General features: G+C 39.0%; 1 protein-coding gene across 1 annotated transcript in view; it reads right to left on the reverse strand.

The window, feature by feature from the left end:
* Positions 1-23,122, reverse strand: part of CKAP5 (cytoskeleton associated protein 5) — a 4,315,141-nt gene that overhangs the window by 1,058,984 nt on the left and 3,233,035 nt on the right. The window contains exon 31 of the mRNA XM_044084803.1: positions 3,381-3,553. Coding sequence (XP_043940738.1) covers positions 3,381-3,553 — 173 coding nt within the window. The remainder of the gene's footprint in view (positions 1-3,380; positions 3,554-23,122) is intronic.

Genomic DNA, 23,122 nt, shown 5'->3' on the forward strand with positions numbered 1-23,122 from the left:
AGCCCTCGGTTCAGAGAGCTCAGATCTGACAAAAACGGACCCGACAGGCTCGACTGAAGAGTCGGCGCCGAAGTACCCGAGACTGTCGGCGCCGAACCACCCCCGGTTCCAAGGCTGCCCGGCTCCGAACCCGGGAAGCGAGACGGAGAAGGAGCTATCGGGGTAAAGAAAGGGGTTGAGTTCCCCCCCGGAGGGGGGGGGGGGGGTAGGAGCACTCCCATCGGCAGTTGGGCCTGGAGGAATCTTCGCATCATCCAGTTCAAATCTGCGTCGGAAAGGCTGCGAGTAGATCTCGATGAGGCCGAGGCAGGACGTGCCGCCTCGATGACCTCGAAGGAGATCAGGTCTCCACCTCCTCAGGGCCCGGTGAAAAACAGGGGGACCGGATCCGAGAAGGAGGAGACTGGGAAGCCCTGTAGGGAGAAGACCGCTTAGCCGGGGGAGCCGAAGCAGAGGCCTCGGCCCTACGCTTGCGGTGCTTCTCCCTTCTCTTGTCTTTCCTGGCCTCCCTCTCCTCCGGGCCTACAGCGGGAGTTTGAGTCCCGGCCGGGGGGAGAGAGGCAGGAGTGGCTGCCGCCGAAGCCGTGGTGGTAGCCACGGTAGGTCTGGAGGCCGAAGCTGAATCTGGGGGCAAAAGACCAGCCAGGATCAGCTTGGATCTCCGGTCCTTAAGTGCCCTGGGGTTGAACGCCGTGCAGATGGAACACCCAGAGGTAAGGTGTCCAACCCCAAGGCACAGAACACACCGAGTGTGGCCATCAGCTGGTGAAAGCTTATTGCCACGCTCGGTGCACTTGGAAAAGATAGATTTTGGGGCCTCCGACATTTTAAACTAAGGAGGACACACACGCTAGGTCCCAACACACACACACAGACCCTAACGAACCAGCGAGGGTGAGGGAGGGGAAAAAAAAATTATAACTAAAGAGTAGTTTAAACTAAGGTTAACAGGTAAAGGGTCTAAACACACGGCAGTCGCACTAAAGATGGAGATAAAACAGAAGAGTTTTTCTAACTTTCTCACAAGAAAATCGCCAAGCACAGAACTCGAAAATCCAGCTGCTGTCAACAAGCGCGGCAAACTAGATCTGGGGTCAGTCAGGGTTGGCAGGGGTTTATGGGTAGAGGGAGGAGCTAGGAGCTCGGATCTAAGCTGTTGAAAACTGCCGGCTCGGATCCGAAGTCGGATCCGATACCCACAGGTTGCTGCACAAATGAAGTTAACTACTTCAGATCCATAGTTCCCACCTCAACATCACAACACTGGCAAACAATGGAGCACATACTGCCCCCCTCCCATTGCTACACCCTGCTTTTGTTTCTAAAAGTCACCAAATGCCACAAAATTACTAACTCCATAAATTTATAAACCAGGGCTTTTGTCTGGCACAGTTAAACAACCGTAGTCCCAATAATCTTTCCAAACCAACACAGCAGTATCCTGGGGAATGAGTTTACAAACTCCTCATGTTACATGTGATAAAAAATGTTCAATGGGGACATTCCTCAATTTGTCAAGCAAGTCCCAAGCATCTTTTAATATGTGGGGAAATGAGGTGAGCAGGTGTTTTAATTTCACATTAATAAACTTTGCTAGAGGTTCAGTAATCGAACCTCTATCTGTAACAATAGGACGTAGAGGAGGGTTGCTGACATCTATATGAATTTTGGGGATACGAAAAAGTTTTGGAATGAGTGGGAATTCAACTCGTAAAAGGTCATACAGCTCCTGTGAAACAGTGTCAAATAACTCGCCTAACACTACTTTAATGCTTCTGTACGTAATGTTAATCTCATTCAAGGACATTGTGGAATAAACATTCTCATCATGCAATAAATGCAACATTAGCTCTGCATAATCCATTTTGTCCATGACAATGCAGTTTTTATTGTTACTGTTATATGCTTTAAGTACAGCTGCAAAACCAGGAGCTTTACAATAGCAAAATCAGCAGAACAAACAACTTGGTTAGCTGGGCTGAGAAGATAAGGAACATAGGAAAGGAACACTCAGACTTGAGAACCCTTAAGTCCTGGTTGTGAGTCTGCACAGAATGCCAGGTGGCAATAAGCAGCAAATGATGGACAAACATCATCTATACCTCTCCTTCACCCCCATGGGTACTCCAAATGCACCAGCTCTACAGTCACTTTCCTAAACAAGAGACCGTAAAAAGCATACCATATTTAATGTTATGGAAGGAAGAGGGCTGGGCAAAAATTTTAGAAATGGACTTTCTCTCCAACAATGCACACCCTATTATTTTCATGTGTTGGTGGCTCCTGGTGTAAAGGAGACACACATGACCCTCCTGAAGATCACCCTACTGCAGCAATAATATTCCTCACCTGCTTTCTTAATCCTAAGTAGTCACCTATTTACGAAACCTTTTAATATGCTAAAAGGAGTTCTCATGGGCCAAGAATTTCCATATTAAAACACAATTCATCTGAAAACACACACATGCTTAACTGCCACCAGCTTTATGATGGTTCACACTCTTCCTGTACTAGCACAAGTATAAGGTGTACTGTCTACATTTCCAAAGCAAGTTCACCTGTCAAACAGCTAACCAAAGAGTAGTGTGAGCAGTACTTACATCCTATACGTTCGATACATTATCCTGTCCATGGAGAAGCAGTGAAAAAAGGCACAAGACAGATTTAAATAAAACAGACATGTAGACATGATCAGTCAAACAACACATATGGATGGATAAGTTTTTGACAAACACCTGAGCTCTACACACGTGGCACCACTTTGCAAATGCTTGTTATGTAAATGTAAAGTTGTGAACTCTCTCCCAATTTTGGAAAAGAACCACAGATTAATTACAAATTTCTACTGAATTCAGTTAGCAGCTTCAAAAAGTCTAAAAAGAAGAGCAGGTTGCCATATTTTTTTTTAAATTCTAATATATGCGATGAAAAATGAGTTAGAAAAACAGATATTAAATAATTAAAAGCAAAAGAAACTGCAGTGCCTGATTTAATTTCTATATCTAAAAACAGTGAAAGAGATGAAATAAGGGTTCAGTGAAAGAATTTTGTGATTAAGTCAAATTAAATGATGCCTTGCACATCTTTCACAAATTTGGAACATAAGCCCACAGAAAAGCATCAAATTCTCTTCACATTCTGTACAAAATGGTCACGAATCTCATTCTTGCCTCATCAGCAAGTGGCACATCACATCTGTTGATCCTTAAAACAATTACACTTGAAACGAGTTACACAATTTACTTGTAGCAAGAATCTACAAAACTGCAAATGGAAAAACAACTTAAACACTGATGGGATTTCTGAAACAATCCATGAAACTAAGCAAAAATTATTATACCATCATGATGATGGTAAAGTAAAAATGATCAGGTACATACTTAACTTTAGAAGTAAGATCCTCCACAGGACCTTTGCGCAAAATACTAGCATTTGGGTTTACTCCAGGTGCCCTTTGAACCTTGTCATCCACTTGTTTCACTACAGGTGCTGCTGTTTTTTTGGCAGAACGTTTGATCCTCTCTTCCAACATGCTCATGTCTTTTTCAGAAAGCTGGATAACAAAAGGTTTAAGCAATGGAAAAACTAAGTTGATGAGCAAACAGGATTTGTCTAATAAGATGAAAAAAAAATGTACCTACAACAAAACTTAATCTGGTACAGTACTTGCATGAAAACTTTATTTACTTCAGCATTAATTAGACAGTGACCAAGGGCACAATGCATAGTAATATACTGAACACAGTTCAGACAAGCTTCATAACCTCAGCTAAGCAACCTTTGCAATTACCAAATATATTAACTCAAGTACATGATAAACACAATATATAAAATAAGAAGAGAGATATCAATTAAGGCCAGCCATCCTAGCCGCTGCTCACAAGATGATCCACAACTACTGAGCAGGCACAACCACATGCAAATCAAGAAATAAAAGACTGGACAGCTACACTGCTTTAAGAATGTATATCATGCATACCAGAAACAGAAGACTGGACAGCTACACTGCTTTAAGAATGTATATCATGCAAACCAGAAACAGAAGACTGGACAGCTACACTGCTTTAAGAATGTATATCATGCAAACCAGAAACAGAAGACTGGACAGCTACACTGCTTTAAGAATGTATATCATGCAAACCAGAAACAGAAGACTGGACAGCTACACTGCTTTAAGAATGTATATCATGCAAACCAGAAACAGAAGACTGGACAGCTACACTGCTTTAAGAATGTATATCATGCAAACCAGAAACAGAAGACTGGACAGCTACACTGCTTTAAGAATGTATATCATGCAAACCAGAAACAGAAGACTGGACAGCTACACTGCTTTAAGAATGTATATCATGCAAACCAGAAACAGAAGACTGGACAGCTACACTGCTTTAAGAATGTATATCATGCAAACCAGAAACAGAAGACTGGACAGCTACACTGCTTTAAGAATGTACATCATGCAAACCAGAAACAGAAGACTGGACAGCTACACTGCTTTAAGAATGTATATCATGCAAACCAGAAACAGAAGACTGGACAGCTACACTGCTTTAAGAATGTATATCATGCAAACCAGAAACAGAAGACTGGAGAGCTACACTGCTTTAAGAATGTATTATCATGCAAACCAGAAACAGAAGACTGGAGAGCTACACTGCTTTAAGAATGTATATCATGCAAACCAGAAACAGAAGACTGGACAGCTACACTGCTTTAAGAATGTATATCATGCAAACCAGAAACAGAAGACTGGACAGCTACACTGCTTTAAGAATGTATATCATGCAAACCAGAAACAGAAGACTGGACAGCTACACTGCTTTAAGAATGTATATCATGCAAACCAGAAACAGAAGACTGGACAGCTACACTGCTTTAAGAATGTATATCATGCAAACCAGAAACAGAAGACTGGACAGCTACACTGCTTTAAGAATGTATATCATGCAAACCAGAAACAGAAGACTGGACAGCTACACTGCTTTAAGAATGTATATCATGCAAACCAGAAACAGAAGACTGGACAGCTACACTGCTTTAAGAATGTATATCATGCAAACCAGAAACAGAAGACTGGACAGCTACACTGCTTTAAGAATGTATATCATGCAAACCAGAAACAGAAGACTGGACAGCTACACTGCTTTAAGAATGTATATCATGCAAACCAGAAACAGAAGACTGGACAGCTACACTGCTTTAAGAATGTATATCATGCAAACCAGAAACAGAAGACTGGACAGCTACACTGCTTTAAGAATGTATATCATGCAAACCAGAAACAGAAGACTGGACAGCTACACTGCTTTAAGAATGTATATCATGCAAACCAGAAACAGAAGACTGGACAGCTACACTGCTTTAAGAATGTATATCATGCAAACCAGAAACAGAAGACTGGACAGCTACACTGCTTTAAGAATGTATATCATGCAAACCAGAAACAGAAGACTGGAGAGCTACACTGCTTTAAGAATGTATATCATGCAAACCAGAAACAGAAGACTGGACAGCTACACTGCTTTAAGAATGTATATCATGCAAACCAAGAAACAGAAGACTGGACAGCTACACTGCTTTAAGAATGTATATCATGCAAACCAGAAACAGAAGACTGGAGAGCTACACTACTATAAAAAAGGATATTTTCCTCCTCGACTTACAAAGAACCCAAAATGTACCTGCTGAATGCTAGATGCATCCAGATCTCAAAGGAGTGGGGGACAGATAGCAGAAGGGTAAATATGATACAAAGGACACTCTCCAGACTTCACAGATAACGTGTTACACAATCATGTCATCTGTGACGGCAATCCTTGATGGAATCTTGGCTCTGTTCACCCTATCTACTTAAATTCAGCAAAATTCTGTAAGCCCCACTGTTATGAATATACAAGCCGTTTACACTGGACAAAAAAATGCCACGTGAAAGTTAACACACACATTCATACTTAAAAGCCATCCCTTTTGCCCCTTGTCCCTTTCTTTAACTCAAGACATAACAAGGAAGATTTATTTTTTTGTTCCCCTTTTCCCTGCTGTCTGTCAATCAACCAGTGGGTCATCTGCTACCCCAACACAGGGAGTGACAGTTACTCGGGCAGAGTCATCTCTTGGGCAGTTATAAGGTGTATTCTGGGATCTTCTGTCATGACCTACTTCAATGTGCCCACCTACCAACAGCACAAGAGTAAGCATGCAATGAGTGTCTGTGCTGAACCACCCCTCATTCTGGAAGTGGCCGACATAATCAGGACTGACCCACAAACGTGGCACTACACTATTTTCTCAGTCTCCAACATGGAAATCAACTGGTGCCCATAATTCCATCTCACAACAGCACACCTATCCTCCCAGGCTGCACGTCTAGTGACAAGAGCTTTACTCACATATATCACCAGCATAACCTGACAAGGAAAATCCAACATCTTAACTGAGAACAAGTAATGTACAGTAGATACCCGACCAACTTATACAGAACTCTAGCAAGAAAGACTGGAAGAGAAGATGCCACAAAGAAAGTTAGGAAGGGTACATTAATAACCAGTAAGAAAAAAAAAGTCCTGCCACAGATCAACCAATACTTTAAGAGAGTGCAACTGCTGGAGTATCTCATCATATTAGAGGTTTTAATCACTGTTGTACAACAGTTCCTTATCCAGAAGAAACTACTGAGTGCAGATGTCCTCATGTCTAGTACGGCAAAGCTTTTTCAGATCTGCCCCTACCGAATCAAGCTCCTCCTTTTCACTAGATGTCACTCCAGAACACGAAAGGAGGAGCCAGTCTGGGCATTAATCAGTTTTATTTTACTGGAAAAGCATGTTAGCTAGGGGCACATGCGACCTGTGGTCTGCATAGATCACAAGGCCCTTAGACTTAAATTACTACCTTCCTATCTATTTAGCACTTGGGAAGTACTGACAAAGGTCCCAATAAACTATTAAGATAAGAGACCAGTTAAGGGAGATCCAATCAGGATAATGTACACGTAAGACCACCAATCTCTTGGACCTCCAAAGTGAGTGGGCAACAAGGGCTGCAGAGTTAAGTGTGTGGAGACCTATACTCCAGCAGTTATCTTGTAGCCAAACATCTGGTGTTACGGTTGCATGCATAAATAAACTCTATTCATCAGCGGGATAACTACTGCAGTACACTTATCTATGGATAAGGAGCAAAAGCAGTATGGCAATTACCACCTAGTGAGAACACTATCATGTCCTGCATGATGGCAGAAGACAACTTTGGTTTTGCACATGACAATTTACACTATCTGGATTGCACTGTGTGTGGGTGTCCAAATTAGTTTCAAAAAAGCTCTGGAAAAAAACATTCTTGAAGACATCAGGGGAGGCTAACACCTAGAAAAGGGAAGCCAGATTTCTGCCTCCCCCTGAAGGCCTTCTCTTGGAATGATCACAGAAGGTAACATACTCAGGCATTTAGAAGACTGGTTTACCTGCCTTGACCAAAATTAAGGTAGCTAAAGGGTAGGGCGCACCTGTCTTGCACATTTGGTTCTGCAATATCTGAGATGCCTGTAAATATCCAGCAAATAAAAAAAAAACTCTTTCCTGTACTTTAAGAAGGGAAAGGAAACAAAGTTGCTCAGATTTCTTGATGTGCTTGGTCTTGTCCATGTATTATCTGAGCAGTCTATGAATATGCCAAACAAGAACTGAACTAACAAGGACAGTAGGACCCCTCCCTTCCCCACAGAAAAAGGGTCCGGGTAATGCTTAAGACAAAAAATAGAAAAATCACTTGCATTTAGTTGCATATGATTTTCTACTAATGGGTTTTCTGGTCTGGTACAAAACCTGAAGCTTGTCCTCAAAAACTGGTGCCTAAAAGGAACCAAAATCCTGCCACACACAGTGTGACTTGAAAGGTGGACAAGGGTGAACGAGCGATCCCTTCCTTCATGTAAAAAGATCCATCGTGTGAGGTAACATGGGATGATTGCCTTTAGCCAGGTGAAACAGAAGGGGAAACCAGTGCTGTCTGGGCCAAAGGGGGTCACCAGCAAGATTTTGGGTGTGTCCCATATAATCTTGCGCAGCATATTTGGTAGTAGAGGAACAGATGATACACAGACAGACATCCCCTTCCAAGATAAAGAACACGTCGTCCACTTTCTAAACCCAAATAACTTGGCACTCTGGAACAAAACTGAGGAATTGCCTGTACAGAGGGGAAGCAAAAAGATTTACCTGAGAAGTAACCCAGTAATGTACAATGTTCAGAAACATTTCCCTGTGAAAAGCATCACTTTGGAAGGCTTTGTGTTGGACCTGCTCATAGTCTGCCACCAGACTGTGCTCTAAAGGAATGTAAACCATATGAGGAACTAAACAATGGCAGTCAGCAAAATCCCAAGCCTGAAGAGCCAGCCTACAAAGGCGGCAAGATTTTGTGCCTGCTTGATGTACCACGACTGTGGTCATAAAAATTTACAGAGGATCTGGAACCCAGTGTGAAAAGCCAGGACAGCTAGTAGTAGAGTCCTCATCCTTGATGCTGATATGGTCTGTCAATTACAGACGGGACCAAATATCCTGGACTTTTAGGTTGTTGGAGGAGGGTCTCCAACTATGATCAGAAGAATCCATGTACAGCTACAGAGTATGGAGAAGAACCTGAAAAGGTAGACCTGGATTTAGGGAAATCCAATGAATACACCAGCGGAGTTTGAGCTTGTGACAATAGGGACAAGATAGGCCCAAGTGCAGCAGTGCTGGAGCCAAATAGTCTTGAGATACCATTACAATTTCATAATGTGGAGTGTCTAGCTAAAGGAACCATGGGAACACTGGATGCCATATACCCCACAGCTTGGAGAAATTCCTTTGCAGGAATGACTGGAAGAGGACGAGGAAAAGTACAGTTGTGTACACTTACCATACATGTTGATGTTCGAGTGCACTCAGTGTTGCAGACATCACATCTGGGTTATCCTGCTAGGGGTAGCTCTCAACTGGCCCGAATACCACAGGCTTAGTATTTCTGCGTTGGTTGTCGTCACTCCAAGACTGAAGTCACGTCATCAGTGGTACAAAAACAGGCAGCCGACGCCATTACATCAGTTTTTCTTGCCCTCTCAGAAGCCCCCAATAGGGAACTAGGTTACGTTGGAGGGACACCACCAGTAGAAAGTAAACACCAAAATGTCCTTGAAATGAGAGAGAGAGAGACAGAGAGACAAGGGGGATGGAGGGAAACCAGAACTGCAACAATGAATACACTCGAACATCTACATTTATGGTAAGTGTACACAACTGTACTGTATTCTTCGTGTTTCACTGTTGCAGTCATCACATTTGGGTTGTTTCCAAAAGCTGAAGAAAAGGGTGGAGGCAGTCAAGATACGATGCCCAGCAAGACTGCGGTGGCAAAGCCTGCCCTGGATTTGCAGAAGATAAGCAGGTGGTAATGCTTGGTGATGGTATGAACAGATGTCTATGTTGCAGCCTCCAGGATGTCCCTGGTGGGGACCCCTCTGAGAAAAACTGCAGAGGTGGAGGTAGCTCTGGTGGAATGTGCTGTTTGTAGCAGAAATGGATGCAGTGTGCTATCCATTTGGAGATTGTTTGCCTGGATATGGCCTTGCCCTCAGCTCCTGCAGCGAAGCTGACTAGGAATTGATCACTTTTTCTAAAAGATTTAGTCCTGTCTAGGTAGAATATGAGCTGTCTGTGCACATCTAGAGAATGCAAAATTCCTTCCCCCTTGTTTTTTGGGTTACGGAAAAAGGTGGGCAAATGAATGGATTGGTTGAGAGCCACACTGGACGCCACTTTAGGCATGAAGGATGGGTTAAGTACTGAGGGAGACCCTGTCAGCATGGAAAATGGACTCCACAGCCATAAAATGTTTGTAGCTCTGATACTCTTCTAGCTGAAGTGATGGCCAGAAGCAAGGCTGTATTCCAAGAGATAAATTCTGCTGAAGCTGCAGGTTCAAAGTGGGGCAGGGTGAGCTTTTCCAACACAGAGATAAGGTCCCAGGCTGGGGTAGGATCTCTTCTGGGTGAACCACAGTTGCAAGCACAATAAATGTCTCCAGGAATAAGACAACACCAAAAAACAAGCTGAAAATAGTTAAGTCACGAACCTCTAAAAGTCAAAATATCCTTTTATTCGCACATACAGGATTTTGTCCCGTAACCAACGGAACTTCATCAGATAAAACATTTTCAAAAAACAATTCCTTTTAAAAGGCCATAACCCAATAAAAGTGCATCAATTAATACACACCATCATAAAATAGCCAATAAAAACACTTATTTAATCATATAGCATAGGCTACATGCACCTGTCACTCGTCCAAACATTCATTATCAACTAATCGACATGTAGAACGTCATACAACTACATTCATCCAATAATTTCATTGACAAATCACCGATTTAAAAATGATAGGTACAAACTAACCTTATTTCATTTAATTAAAAATCATCCTCAATTCTACTTATATAAATTATATCAAAAAATCTTGAAATTACATAAAAAAATAATAAACTCCATTTATATGATTAGATTTCTGACAGCCTTTAATCAAAAATCGTTCTTACTACCCAAATTGCGGCACTTCAGATAACTTTTCATATGGCAACTCAACTCATTTTAAATCCAATCATCAAAAAAAGCTTTCATTGCTCTTTAAATGAGAGCCTAAATTACCTACTTACTGATGCAATGGACCACAATAAGCGATCGATCTTTGGAAACCGCAAATTCAGTACTAACATTATTTTGACCGATAGCAGCTCATAAAAACATATTATACCCAATCACAGTAATCTTCAGGAGAAAGTTACTGTCGTAGAACACACAACATCAACATGGAAACATTTCCACAAAACTTTAATTCTAATTGGTTTATATTTAATCAATAAATTGGCAGGTTTAGTCTAAACAGCCAATAAATACATATCAAAATCTAAGTGTATATACGCCTTCGCAACTTCATTATAACCAAGTTCATAAACTACCCTAGATTTACATTCAACCGACAGAATCTCATGTATTCACTCAATACCCAGTCCCATTAACTTCAACGTAAGATTATAAAGAGAATGCATCAAAACCAAAGCACTTATACCTCCTGGGGACATCAACTCTAACTGGTTCACGATCAAGCAATTGTCCAAATATATTTAACCTGAACCGCCAGTGCTCTACCAGATATGTACCACAATTTCAGTGAACACGCCTCTTTAAAACTTCATTTATTATAGGTTAAAATTTGGCAAACACCACCACAAAGGTGACCTAAGGATCCAATAAGTTGCGGATTATAAAATCCTACACCAAATACAATACTTGGTTATATTTCATCTGATCTAAACAATCAAATCCTTAATATCCAAAAAAAAAAAAAAAAAAAATTATTATTACATTCAAAAAGAACATTAGATTACTTAATAGCTTCCAACTACGGGAAATAATTGCCGTATAAAGACCCATTTGTCACCTTAAACTGCCTATTTAATTGGTTCCTGTCTAGCCAATAGCAAAACAAATTTAATCTAGACCTCTAATAATGGCCGAAGACGACAATGGCCCAATCCTTCATTTATTATAGGTTAAAATTTGACAAATAAAGCCACAAAGGTGGCCTAAAGATCCAATAATTTGTAGATTATAAAATCCTATACTAAATACAATACTTAGATATATTTCATCCGACCTAAACAATCACAGCCTTAAAATTCAAAACAATAACAACTGTAACAAACGAAAAGAACATTAGATTACTTAACAGCTTCCAACTACAGGAAACAATTGTCATACAAGAGACCCGTCCCATCACCTTAAACTGCATATTTAATTGGTTCCTGTCTAGTCAATGACAAAACAAATTTAATCTAGACTTCCAATAATGGCCAAAAATGACCATGGCCCAAACCCACCACAGAATAAAAAAATGCTACATTAACCTCCAGATCTCAAAAAAACAATCTTTGTCATCATGACTATTTCATTTAAGTTAATCAAAAATTATTTTAAAATATAAAATATATAAGTATATATATAGATATATATATAGTGATGGACGGGTCTCTCCGCGGTGGTGCAGTGGTTAGCGTTGTCACCTCACAGCAAGAGGTTCCCTGGTTCGATCTTCAGCTGGGGTGCCTTCTGTGCAGAGTCTGCATGTCCTCCTTGTGGTCGCGTGGGTTTCCTCAAAGTGATCCGGTTTCCTCCCACATCCGAAAAACATGCTGTAGGTGGATTGGACACTCTAAATTGGCCCAAGGTGTGTGTGTGTGTGTGTGTGTGTGTCTTCTGTGGAAGGTTGGGCGCCGGGCTGGCAACTCAACATTGTAAAACTCCACTGCCAATCATGAAAGGTGATCCGTTGTGGCGAACCCTAACCGGGAAAAGACAAAGGAAGAAGTAGTGACGGATGGGTCTCTTGTATGGCAATTGTTTCCCGTAACTGGAAGCTATTAAGTAATCTAATGTTCTTTTTGAATGTTATAATTATTGGTTTGAATTTTAAGGCTCTGATTGCTTAGGTCGGATGAAATATATTTAAGTATTGTATTTGGTATAGGATTTTATAATCCTCAAATTATTGAATATTTCGGTCACCTTTGTGGTGTTACTCACCAAATTTTAACCTATAATAAATGAAGGGTTGGGCCACTGTCTTCTTCGGCCATTATTGGAGGTCTAGATTAAATTTGTTTTGCTACTGGCTAGACAGGAACCAATTAAATATGCAGTTTAAGGTGACGGATGGGTCTTTTTATACGGCAATTGTTTTCTGTAGTTGGAAGCTATTAAGTAATCTAATGTTCTTTTTGAATGTAATTATTTATTTTTTTAATTTTAAGGCTTTGATTGTTTAGATCGGATGAAATATATCCAAGTACTGTATGTAGGATTTTATAATCTGCAAATTATTGGATCCTTAGGTCACCTTTGTGGCATTATTCGCCAAATTTTAACCTATAATAAATGAAGTTTAAAAGAGGCGTGCTCACTGAAATTGTGGTACATATCTTGTAGAGCACTGGCTGTTCAGACTAAATATATATGGACAACTGGTTGATAGTGAACTAGTTAGAGTTAATGTCCCCAGGAGGTATAAGTGCTTTGGTTTTGATGCATTCTCTTTATAATCTTACGCTGAAGTTGATGGGATTGGGTATTGAGCGCATACATGAGATTCTATTGGCTGAACGTAAATATAGGGTAGTTTAATGACCTGGTTATAATGAAGTTGCGAAGGCGTATATACACAGATTTTGATATGCATTTATTTGCTATTTAGACTAAACATCCAATTTATTGGTTAAATATGAACCAATTAGAATTAAAGTTTTTTGGAAACACCTCCGTGGTGATTTTCTGTATTCCACGACAATAACTTTGTCGTGAAGATTACTGTGATTGGATATAGTATGTTTTTATGAGAAACTATTGGTCAAAATAATTTTAGTGATGAATCTGCGATGTTTCCAAAGATCAATCGCTTATTGTGGTCCAATGCATCGATAAGTAGGTAATTTAGGCTTTCATTTAAAGAGCAGCGAAAGCTTTTTTGATGCTTGGACTTAAAATGAGTTGCCATACGAAAAGTTATCTGAAGTGTTGCAATTTGGGCAGCAAGAACGACTTTTGATTAAAGGCTGTCCGATATCTACCGATATAAATTGAGTACTTTTTTATGTAATGTCAAGATTTTTTGATATAATATATATAAGCAGAATTGAGGCCGATTTTCAATTCAATGAAATAAGATTAGTTTGCACCTATCATCTTTAAATCGGTGATTTGTCAATGAAATTATTGGATGAATGTTTGTAGTTGTACGACGATCTACATGTTGATAATGTTGAATGTTGATTGGACGAGGGACGGATGCATGTAGCCTATGCTATAAGATTATATCAGTGTTTTTACTGGCCACTTTATGATGGTGTGTATTAATTGATGCACTCTTATTGGGAAATGGCCTTTTAAAAGGAACTGTTTTTTTAAATATGATTTATCTGATGAAGTTCCGTTGGTTACGGGACGAAATCCTGTATGTGCGAATAAAAGAATATTTTTACTTTATTAGCGGTTTGTGACCACTATTTTCAGCCTGATGTTGGGGTCTTCTTATTCCTGGAGAAATTTATCATGCTTGCAACTGTGGTTTATTCGTGGTTTCATAGTACTGTTTGGTTTGTTGGCTGTTTCGTTTGCCAGCATGGATGTTTCTTCTCCAGTGATACAGTCACCCTTGGAAACTTCGTTGGGTGAACTGACAACTTTAATACAGCAACTTAATCAAAGGATGGATAAACTGGAACAGCTACCGGTGTTTCAGCAGACATTTCAAACCTTGCATTTGTCCCAAGCTTTCCGCCTACAGTATTCAAGGTTCTTCGTTGCAAATTGGTAATGTCACAAACAGTCAAGTAACCAACTATCGCAAATATTAGATGCAGAGTCTGACCTGAGTAGGAAATCGGGAACTGTTTGTTCTAGTCAGTCTAATAACTGTAAGACTGTTAATTTTAAAGAATTTTTAAAGGGTTCAACTACGTTTAGTTATGAACCCATTAATATTAACCAAACTGTATGTGACAAATTATCTGAATTTGATCGATGTCTCTTAAAAATCAAAAAAATTACAGATGGATTCAGATTACTTCAGAGTATGCATCAGGAGACAGATTGTGTCGAAAGGCTTTTGTTTATGGCGTTTCCCTATGGGATTAGTTGAGAATTCACAGTTTCACAAAACTGCTCCAATTGTTTGACAAACATGGTTTTGAATATATGGACTTAGTTATAAAGTTCAATAATACTACCATCGAAATGCTTACCAAGGATATTTTGGTGCTAAATAATTCCATCACTCAGGACCTTAGTTTCTCTGATAATCAATATGAATATGCTCGGATTCTGAAGTCCATAGAAGAACAGATGAATGTGATAAAAACAAGGAAAATGAAAAAATTAACCAGGGATATGGAAGCCTATAGTAACAACATTGCTTATCCAGCTCCTCCCGGTTCACAAGTTTGCTCCAATAAATCAAGTGATACATCTAGTGGGTATAATATGAATGAAATTAATGATGACTGGCATAATGATGATCCCGATGAATTTTTAGGAAACCAACAGATGACCGGTCTGATGCATTCTGAGCACCTGAAAAAACAGAATCATCAGAATTTGGGTTGGCAAACATATCCAAAGAGGTGCAGCATCAAACAGAGGGTCATGGAAGAATCAGAGAGGAAGAGATCTTCAGAACAGGAAGGGGAAGAACTAGATTTAATGGTCCCTGAACTTATAAATGACAAATTTAGACTGCCACGGCATTACAGATTTCCACGAATACCAAAGGGGACTTCAAAGTATATAATTTATCTTCTTTAGAAATTTCTACTAATATGTGCAATCTTTTCTCTGAGGAATGGACTTTTGTTCCCTCTAAGCGTATGAATTATGTACAGACATTGATGGACTTAAGACTTTATGTTTCTAAGTTAAATTTATGTTTAATGTTCTTGAATGATGTATATTGTTAACAATCCCCTCAAAGTGGCTAATACATATAATCCTCCACTGCACCCCACCTTAATGTTGTTTCAAAATATGTGAGAGTTGGATATTAGAGGTATATATACCAGTAAGAACAAATATGTTCATGGTAATCTCAATATTAATGAAAGAGCTGTGTTGGGAGTTTTTGAGGGACAACGTACAAGTATGGTTTATTAAGCCAGATAAAGGTTGGGATCTTGTTGCTATTGATAGATGCGATTATGTGATAAAAATGAAACATCTGCTTAACTCTAACACATTAGAAAAGTTCAGTTAATGAACTGAACACTGCATATAGTAGAATTCATAGCCACATGTATGACTTATTTTTGGAGGGAGCAATCGATATTCACCACTATAATTATCTAGGACGAACCAAGAAAGTTGTCAAACAGAAAAAACAGGAAACACACAGAGGTACAAGGACAACCAGGACCGCTTTAATTTCAACGATAATCCAATGTTTACATCCAATGTTGCAAAGTGCTTTTCGTCCCTTAAAATGAAGGGACTTCTTCAGGCAAACAGTTTAAAACAATCAGTGCTGTTTAAATACATTAAGGACTCTCCCCTAATTAGCACTAATTAACCTGTTAGTTAATTCCTTTCGTCTATATTAAAGGGTAAAATGTAAAATAAAGGTTACGCTTTTCACCAAAGTGCTTCGTAAACAATACATATATTTCGTAAAAGGTCAGTCACTATCTTTATAACTGTTCCTCTAACAATACTAATTTTTCAAAAGAATTTATTTAGAACACACAATAAAAAATAAATAACCCGTAATATTAAAAGTGGTTATTAAAAACAACTTTAAAAGCTTTAGAGCATAGCTACATCATACAGGGCAATACTTAAAACATAGATATTAAACATACATATATTTAAAGATGTATTATGTCTAGAAATTCATATATGAATATAAAATATGAAATATAAAATGTATAAATAAGTACAAAGTTACTTTAAACTACCTCAATAAGTTTTTCGATTTTAATACACATGTAATAGAATAAACTTTGTTTAAACCAGGTGGTAAACATGCCCTGGTTCGCAAATGCCAGCAGAGTTCTAGTTTTTCCAGCAGTAATGATTCTGGACCACCTCTGCCATCACTATTAATACAGTCAATTGCCCTAAATCTAAAGATGTGGTCTGGATGGGCATCAATATGTCTGGCTAATGCACTTTCTACTTTATGGTTCTTAATATAATACAAATGTTCATATACTCTCTCTCTTAGTCTTCTGTCTGTCTTACTGATATAATATGAGGGACACTTTTGGCATTGTACTAGGTAAATCACGCCCTTAGACTGACAGTTGAATCTGTAGTTCGTGGCATAATTATGTTCCCTGATGTTAAAGGAAGTACCTATTGCCATATGGGCACAGTATCTACACATAGAACACTTGAACATTCCGTTATTTCTCCTATGTACTAGTTGGTTGTTACTACATTCTAAAATATTTTTTAAATTTTTACCACGCTTAAAAACAAATTTGTGTGGTATGTTAAAATAATCCTGGATAGTATGGTCATTGATTAAGTATTCCCAATTTTTTAAAATAATATTCCTTATAATAAAACTGTCTATACTGAATGGTGTAATGAAAGCAAAGCTTAAATCATCATGAATAGAAGGGCCTTCAGTATTAATAAAATCTGTTGTTACAGTTTCTAAAGAAATAATGTTTTCTCTCACAGATAAAATTGGTGTGCAAGTTCCTAGTGACCTCTTAGTAGTCACCTCATAGATCAAGGGGTCGAGGAAATTCTGAGGGTAACCTCGATTGGTAAACATGCATGCTAATTTTTCACGTTCTAATCTAAATTCATCTTCCTTAAAGACCATACGGGCAGCTCTTACTATTTGGCCCTTAACCAAAGATCTTTTTTGGTGTGTGGGGTGGCAGCTACTGTAATGTAAGAAATTATTACAGTAAGTTTCCTTACAGAAAATAGTTGCTGTATAACTGCAGTTTTCAACATCCTTTCTCAAAGTACATCCAAATAGGGAATCTGACGGTTGTGAAAAGCATAAGTAAAAAAGTCAGTTGTACTGTTAAAGAAACTAACAGTTTACCATTTGGTTTCATTCCCCTGAATTAACAAATATATCATCCAAATAGTGTGTAAAATTTAATTTGGTGTGATATATGGGTTATATCAAAGATGTACTCATGTTCCCAGTGGGCCATGACAAGATTAGCAAAACTGGCACCACATGGGGAACCCACTGCCACAACAATTTTTTGTAAGTAAAATTTACTATTGAATTTAATAAAATTAAAACTTAGGATCAAATCAGGAAGTTCCTCTATCAAGAAAATCTCTGATTCAAGTGCTTTTTTAGTACGCAAAACATCTTTCACCCATTCGATACCTGTTGTTTGAGGTATTGTAGAATAAAGATCCTTCACGTCTACTATTAAAAAATTACAGCCAGAAAATTCAAGGTCATTGATGTTTGATAAAAAAGTCCATGAATCTTTACAAATTTGCTTTTCACACAACATATTTTTTCAAGATGTGATCAACTGCCTTGGCACAAGCATATGTGATACTATTTCTAGCGTCCACAAGAGGTCTCATTGGTGGGTCATTTAAGTATTTGTGGATCTTTGGTATCCCAAATAGTAAGGGTAATCTAGGTGCTGGCATGTTTAAAAAATTAAACATGTCAAGATCAATTCTATTTTCTATAAACATATCACTTGAGGTATGAACGCATTCTATTGTATGCAGTATTCATTTCACTTTTAGATGCCTCTTCATAGGTTTCGGTAGTAATAATACTTTCCATAGCACGAATGTAATCGTCGCAGTTCATTATGACCACCCCACCTCCCTTGTCCGGCTGCACGATTCTTACACCAGCCTGTTGTAGTGATTTAAGCTCATCTCTTTCAACCTTAGTTGTATTAAAGACATTCATACTGTTGTTAATGTTATTTTTAAACAGTTCACAATATCCAATTCACATGCACGTTCAAACAGGGACAAAGAGGGGTGTATGGGTAGGTTAAAAGTGCTAGCTACTCTAAATATATTAGTAACTGTAGTGTTTTCAGCAAACAAATTTCAGGTTCAGTTTTCTTGTAAATAATTTTAGGTCAATTAGGGTAGTTGAAATATCAGCCTTACTGGCTGGAACAAATGTAGGACCTTTTGTCAGCAAATTAATTGAAGCTGGTGCAATGTCTATTAGAAAAGTTATACACTCTGAAGTCTTTACAAGTATTAAAGTTACTTACGGAAAGTGCATTTAGTTCGTCGTTCTGTTCCTGCTGTTGTAATAAGTTCTCACTGGTTGTTGCCTCAAACTGTAGTTCGAGGTTGTCTGATGAAAATTTTGAATTTGTATTAGAATTAAAGTTATTCTCAGAGTTATTACTATTGTAATTACTACGTCTTTGTTGGTTACTCCTCATGTTACTAGAATTCTGGTGGTTTATAACCGTATCTCCACTGGTATCCTCTACTATAGTGGCCATTCTGTTAGAACCTCCCTCACGTATGAGTGGGTGTGTGGCCTTGTTGAATTGAGACGACGGTGGTCTTGGATAGGCTGTGCCAGTATTGTAGGCTTGCCTATCACGGTTTAATTTTTTAATTTTAATACTCTTCTGTTTATTAATATATTGGTCGATACTTGAGAACAACCGTTCGTAGTCAAAACGGTATCTTGTAAATCCATGTTCTCTTTAATTGTATCATCCAAAACTGCTGCTTCGTCACATAGAACATCTAGGGAATGTTGATAATGTCTACACATTAGTTCTAAGATTTCAATACCGTGCCTGTCTAACATTTTTATAAGGTCACAGTGAAAATCAGATCCATCTTGCATCCCTGTTGGGTATAGCCACAGTCTTAACCCTTTAGAGACAATACCCCCTCCAATACATTCCTGGAAATGCATGATTTCCAGTTGAAGTTTTTTTATTTTAAACAATTTTTGAGCGAGGTCATGTAATGTAGTTGTTGTATCTGGAGTCTCTTGAGCTGAATGTTGAACTGTTGAGCTATGAACAGCTGATTGTATTAGAGGAGATTCTTTTAGCCAAGTCAGTAAATTGGGGGCTCCCAAAGGAACAGTAGTAGATCGCTTATCCATACTAGGAACGTTAGCGGTATTGACAGCATTTTGATAGTGAGCTCCAGTATTCTTGTTAGTGGCGCCGGTAATACATTCCTCAGATTGAATATTTGTGTTAACCCCCAAATTCAGAGATAAACTTGGTAAATTAGGGGTTGCTACATTAAAGGAAGAAGTTTGAATAGCCGGGGAGTTGTCCAATTTAGCAGCAATAGCATCTACTCTCTGAGTGAGCGCTGCTATTAGTAATGTAAGGTTACCCATGTCGTCTTGTTGTGCTGTATATGTGAATGTAGCCGTATCAGAGTTAACCTCCATGGTAAAAACAGCAAACGAGGACGAACCAAGAAAAGTTGTCAAAGAAAGGTTTATTAGTGCTAATTAGGGGAGAGTCCTTAATATATTTAAACAGCACTGATTGTTTTAAACTGTTTGCCTTAAGAAGTCCCTTCACTGTAAGGGACGAAAAGCGCTTTGCAACATTGGATGTAAACATTGGATTATCATTGAAATCGTTGAAATTAAAGTGGTCCTGGTTGTCCTTGTACTCTGTGTGTTTCATGTTTTTTCTGTTTGACAACTTTCTTGGTTCGTCCTCGTTTGCTGATGAGCTTAAATCACTACAACAAGCTGATGTAAGACTCATGCAGCCGAACAAAGGAGGTGGGGTGGTCATAATGAACTGCGACGATTACATTAGTTGTATGGAAAGTATTATTACCACCGAAACCTATGAAGAGCTATCTAAAAGTGAAATGAATACGGCATACAATAGAATATGTTCATACCTCAACGATATGTTTATAGAAAATAGAATTGGTCTTGACATGTTTAATTTTTTAAACATGCCAGCACCTAGATTACCCTTACTATCTGGGATACCAAAGATCCACAAATGCTTAAATGACCCACCAATGAGACCTCTTGTGGACGCTAGAAATAGTATTACATATGCTTGTGCAAAGGCAGTTGATCACATCTTGAAAAAATGTGTGTGAAAAACAAATTTGTAAAGATTCATGGACTTTTTTTTTTATCAAACATCAATGACCTTGAATTTTCTGACTGTCACTTTTTAACAGTAGACGTGAAGGATCTTTATTCTGCAATACCTCAAACAGGTATCAAATGGGTGAGGGAAGTTTGGCGTACTAAAAAAGCAGTTGAATCAGAGATTTCCTTGATAGAGGAACTTCTTGATTTAATCCTAAGTTTTAATTTTATTACATTCAATGGTAAATTTTACTTACAAAAAATTGGTGTGGCAATGGGCTTCCCATGTGGTGCCAGTTTTGCTAATCTTGTCATGGCCCATTGGGAACATGAGTACATCTTTGATATAGCCCGTATATCACAACAAATTAAATTTTACACACGCTATTTGGATGATATATTATGTTAATTCAGGGGAATGAAACATATGGTAAACAGTTACGTTTCTTACTTTAACAGTACAACTGACTTTCTATCTTTTACTTATGCTTTCAAGATAGTCAGATTCCCTATTTGGGTGTACTTTTGAGAAAAGATGTTGAAAACTGCTGTTATACAGCAACTATTTTCCGTAAGGAAACTTACTGTAATAATTTCTTACATTACAGTAGCTGCCACCCCACACACCAAAAAAGATCTGTGGTTAAGGGCCAACTAGTAAGAGCTGCCCGTATGGTCTCTAAGGAAGATGAATGTAGATTAGAATGTGAAAAATTAGCATGTATATTTACTAATTGAGGTTACCGTCAGAATTTCCTGGACCCCTTGATCCATGGGGTGACTACTAAAGAGGTCACTAGGAACTTACAAACCAATTTTATCTGTGAGAAAAAACATTATTTCTTTAGAAACTGTAACAATGGATTTTATTAATACTGAAGGCCCTTCTATTCATGATGATTTAAGCTTAGCTTTCATTACACCATTCAGTATAGACAGTTTTATTATAAGGATTATTATTTCAAAAAATTGGGAACACTTAAATCAATGACCATACTATCCAAGATGATTTTAACACCACCCAAATTTTTTAAGCGTGGTAAAAATTTAAAAAATATTTTAGAATGTATTAACAACCAACTAGTACATAGGAGAAATAACGGAATGTTCAAGTGTTGTATGTGTAGAAACCTTGGCCCATCTGTTCTGCAGGAACATGCTCTATGGTCCTCACGGGGAGCAGGGAAACAACTTGCTTTCTGGTCTCTGCCCACTAGTTTGGAAGAAGATCTGGGAACCCTTTTGGGGTTGGCAGAGTCTGGAAATAAAATTTGTATCCCTGGGACACTATGTTGAGAACCCAGCGGTCGTTGGTAAAACTGGCCCAGTTGCCTGCGTGGAAGGACAGTTTTCCTCCTATGGGCACGAGCAGGTGGGCAGAGGAAGGAAGTGGAAGTGTAAAGTCACTGAGTACTTACCATAAGGGGTGACTTTGCATTCCCTGTTTTTGAAGAGGAGGAACTCCACTGTTTAGATCTCTGCATTCCCTGGGGCTGTCTGGGGGGGGGGGGGGTATGCTTCCCCTGGGTCTGGGCTGAGCTGGTCTGGAGGGGGCAGGAAATCACCAGTGCTTGGAGAGGCAAAGCCTACTGAACCTCGGAGGCTAGACCATAAGAAGCATTTAACTGTCTGCATAGATTTAGCTTTTCTTTCCAGTTTTTTAAGACCTCTTCTGCCTTGGTGCCAAATAAGTTGTCTTTGTTCAAGGGTGCGTCCAATAATTTGGATTGACATGGTATGGCAAGGTCTGTTCCTTAAGCCAAGCATGCCTTCTAATGACTGAACCGGTGAGTGCTGCACTGCAAGATGATTCTAGGGAGTCAAAACCACATTGTAAGGTGTGCTTAGTTATTTGACTTGCAGAATGCATCAACTCTTGTAACTCTATTTTCGGCACAAGCAGGAAAAGAAGATATTTTTGTTTGAGGAGTTCCATGGTATGTTGCTGATATTTCAGCATGTGGAACTAACAATTTAATACTTGAATAGGAAGAGTAGCAGAGGTGTATACTTTTTTACCCCACCTGTCTACTGCTCGGGAATCCCTACCTGACGAGGTGGGATTCTTAGCTGAGGTTGCTTTGATTCCTTTAGGTCCTTGAGAGATGATCTCTGGGTCAGTAGTAGTATTTCTGAAGAAATTTGAGAGAGTCAGGGACTCTAATACCTGTCAGGATTCCTGGGAGCAGGAAGGAGGGTGTCAGAAGTCAGACTGGATTCCATAAAAACATCATCCACAACATCCATGACAATTGGAATGGCCAGAGGTCTTGTGCTGTGGTAGATCTAAGAATTCTCTGAGTCTCTCTTTAGACTGAGGATCATCCTGACATTCCCACTGGAAATGCTCCCTTAAAGCATGTAGGGTTTCGCCAAAGGAAAAGTCTTTGGGTGGAGAAGCTGAAGGGATGGATTCCTCTGCATCAGAATCCTGAAAAGTAGAGAGGGGCTGTATACCTTCATATTC

Source organism: Protopterus annectens, chromosome 9.part0, assembly GCF_019279795.1.
Source record: "Protopterus annectens isolate FY-2018-M chromosome 9.part0, PAN1.0, whole genome shotgun sequence".
NCBI classification, from domain to species: Eukaryota; Metazoa; Chordata; order Ceratodontiformes; family Protopteridae; genus Protopterus; species Protopterus annectens.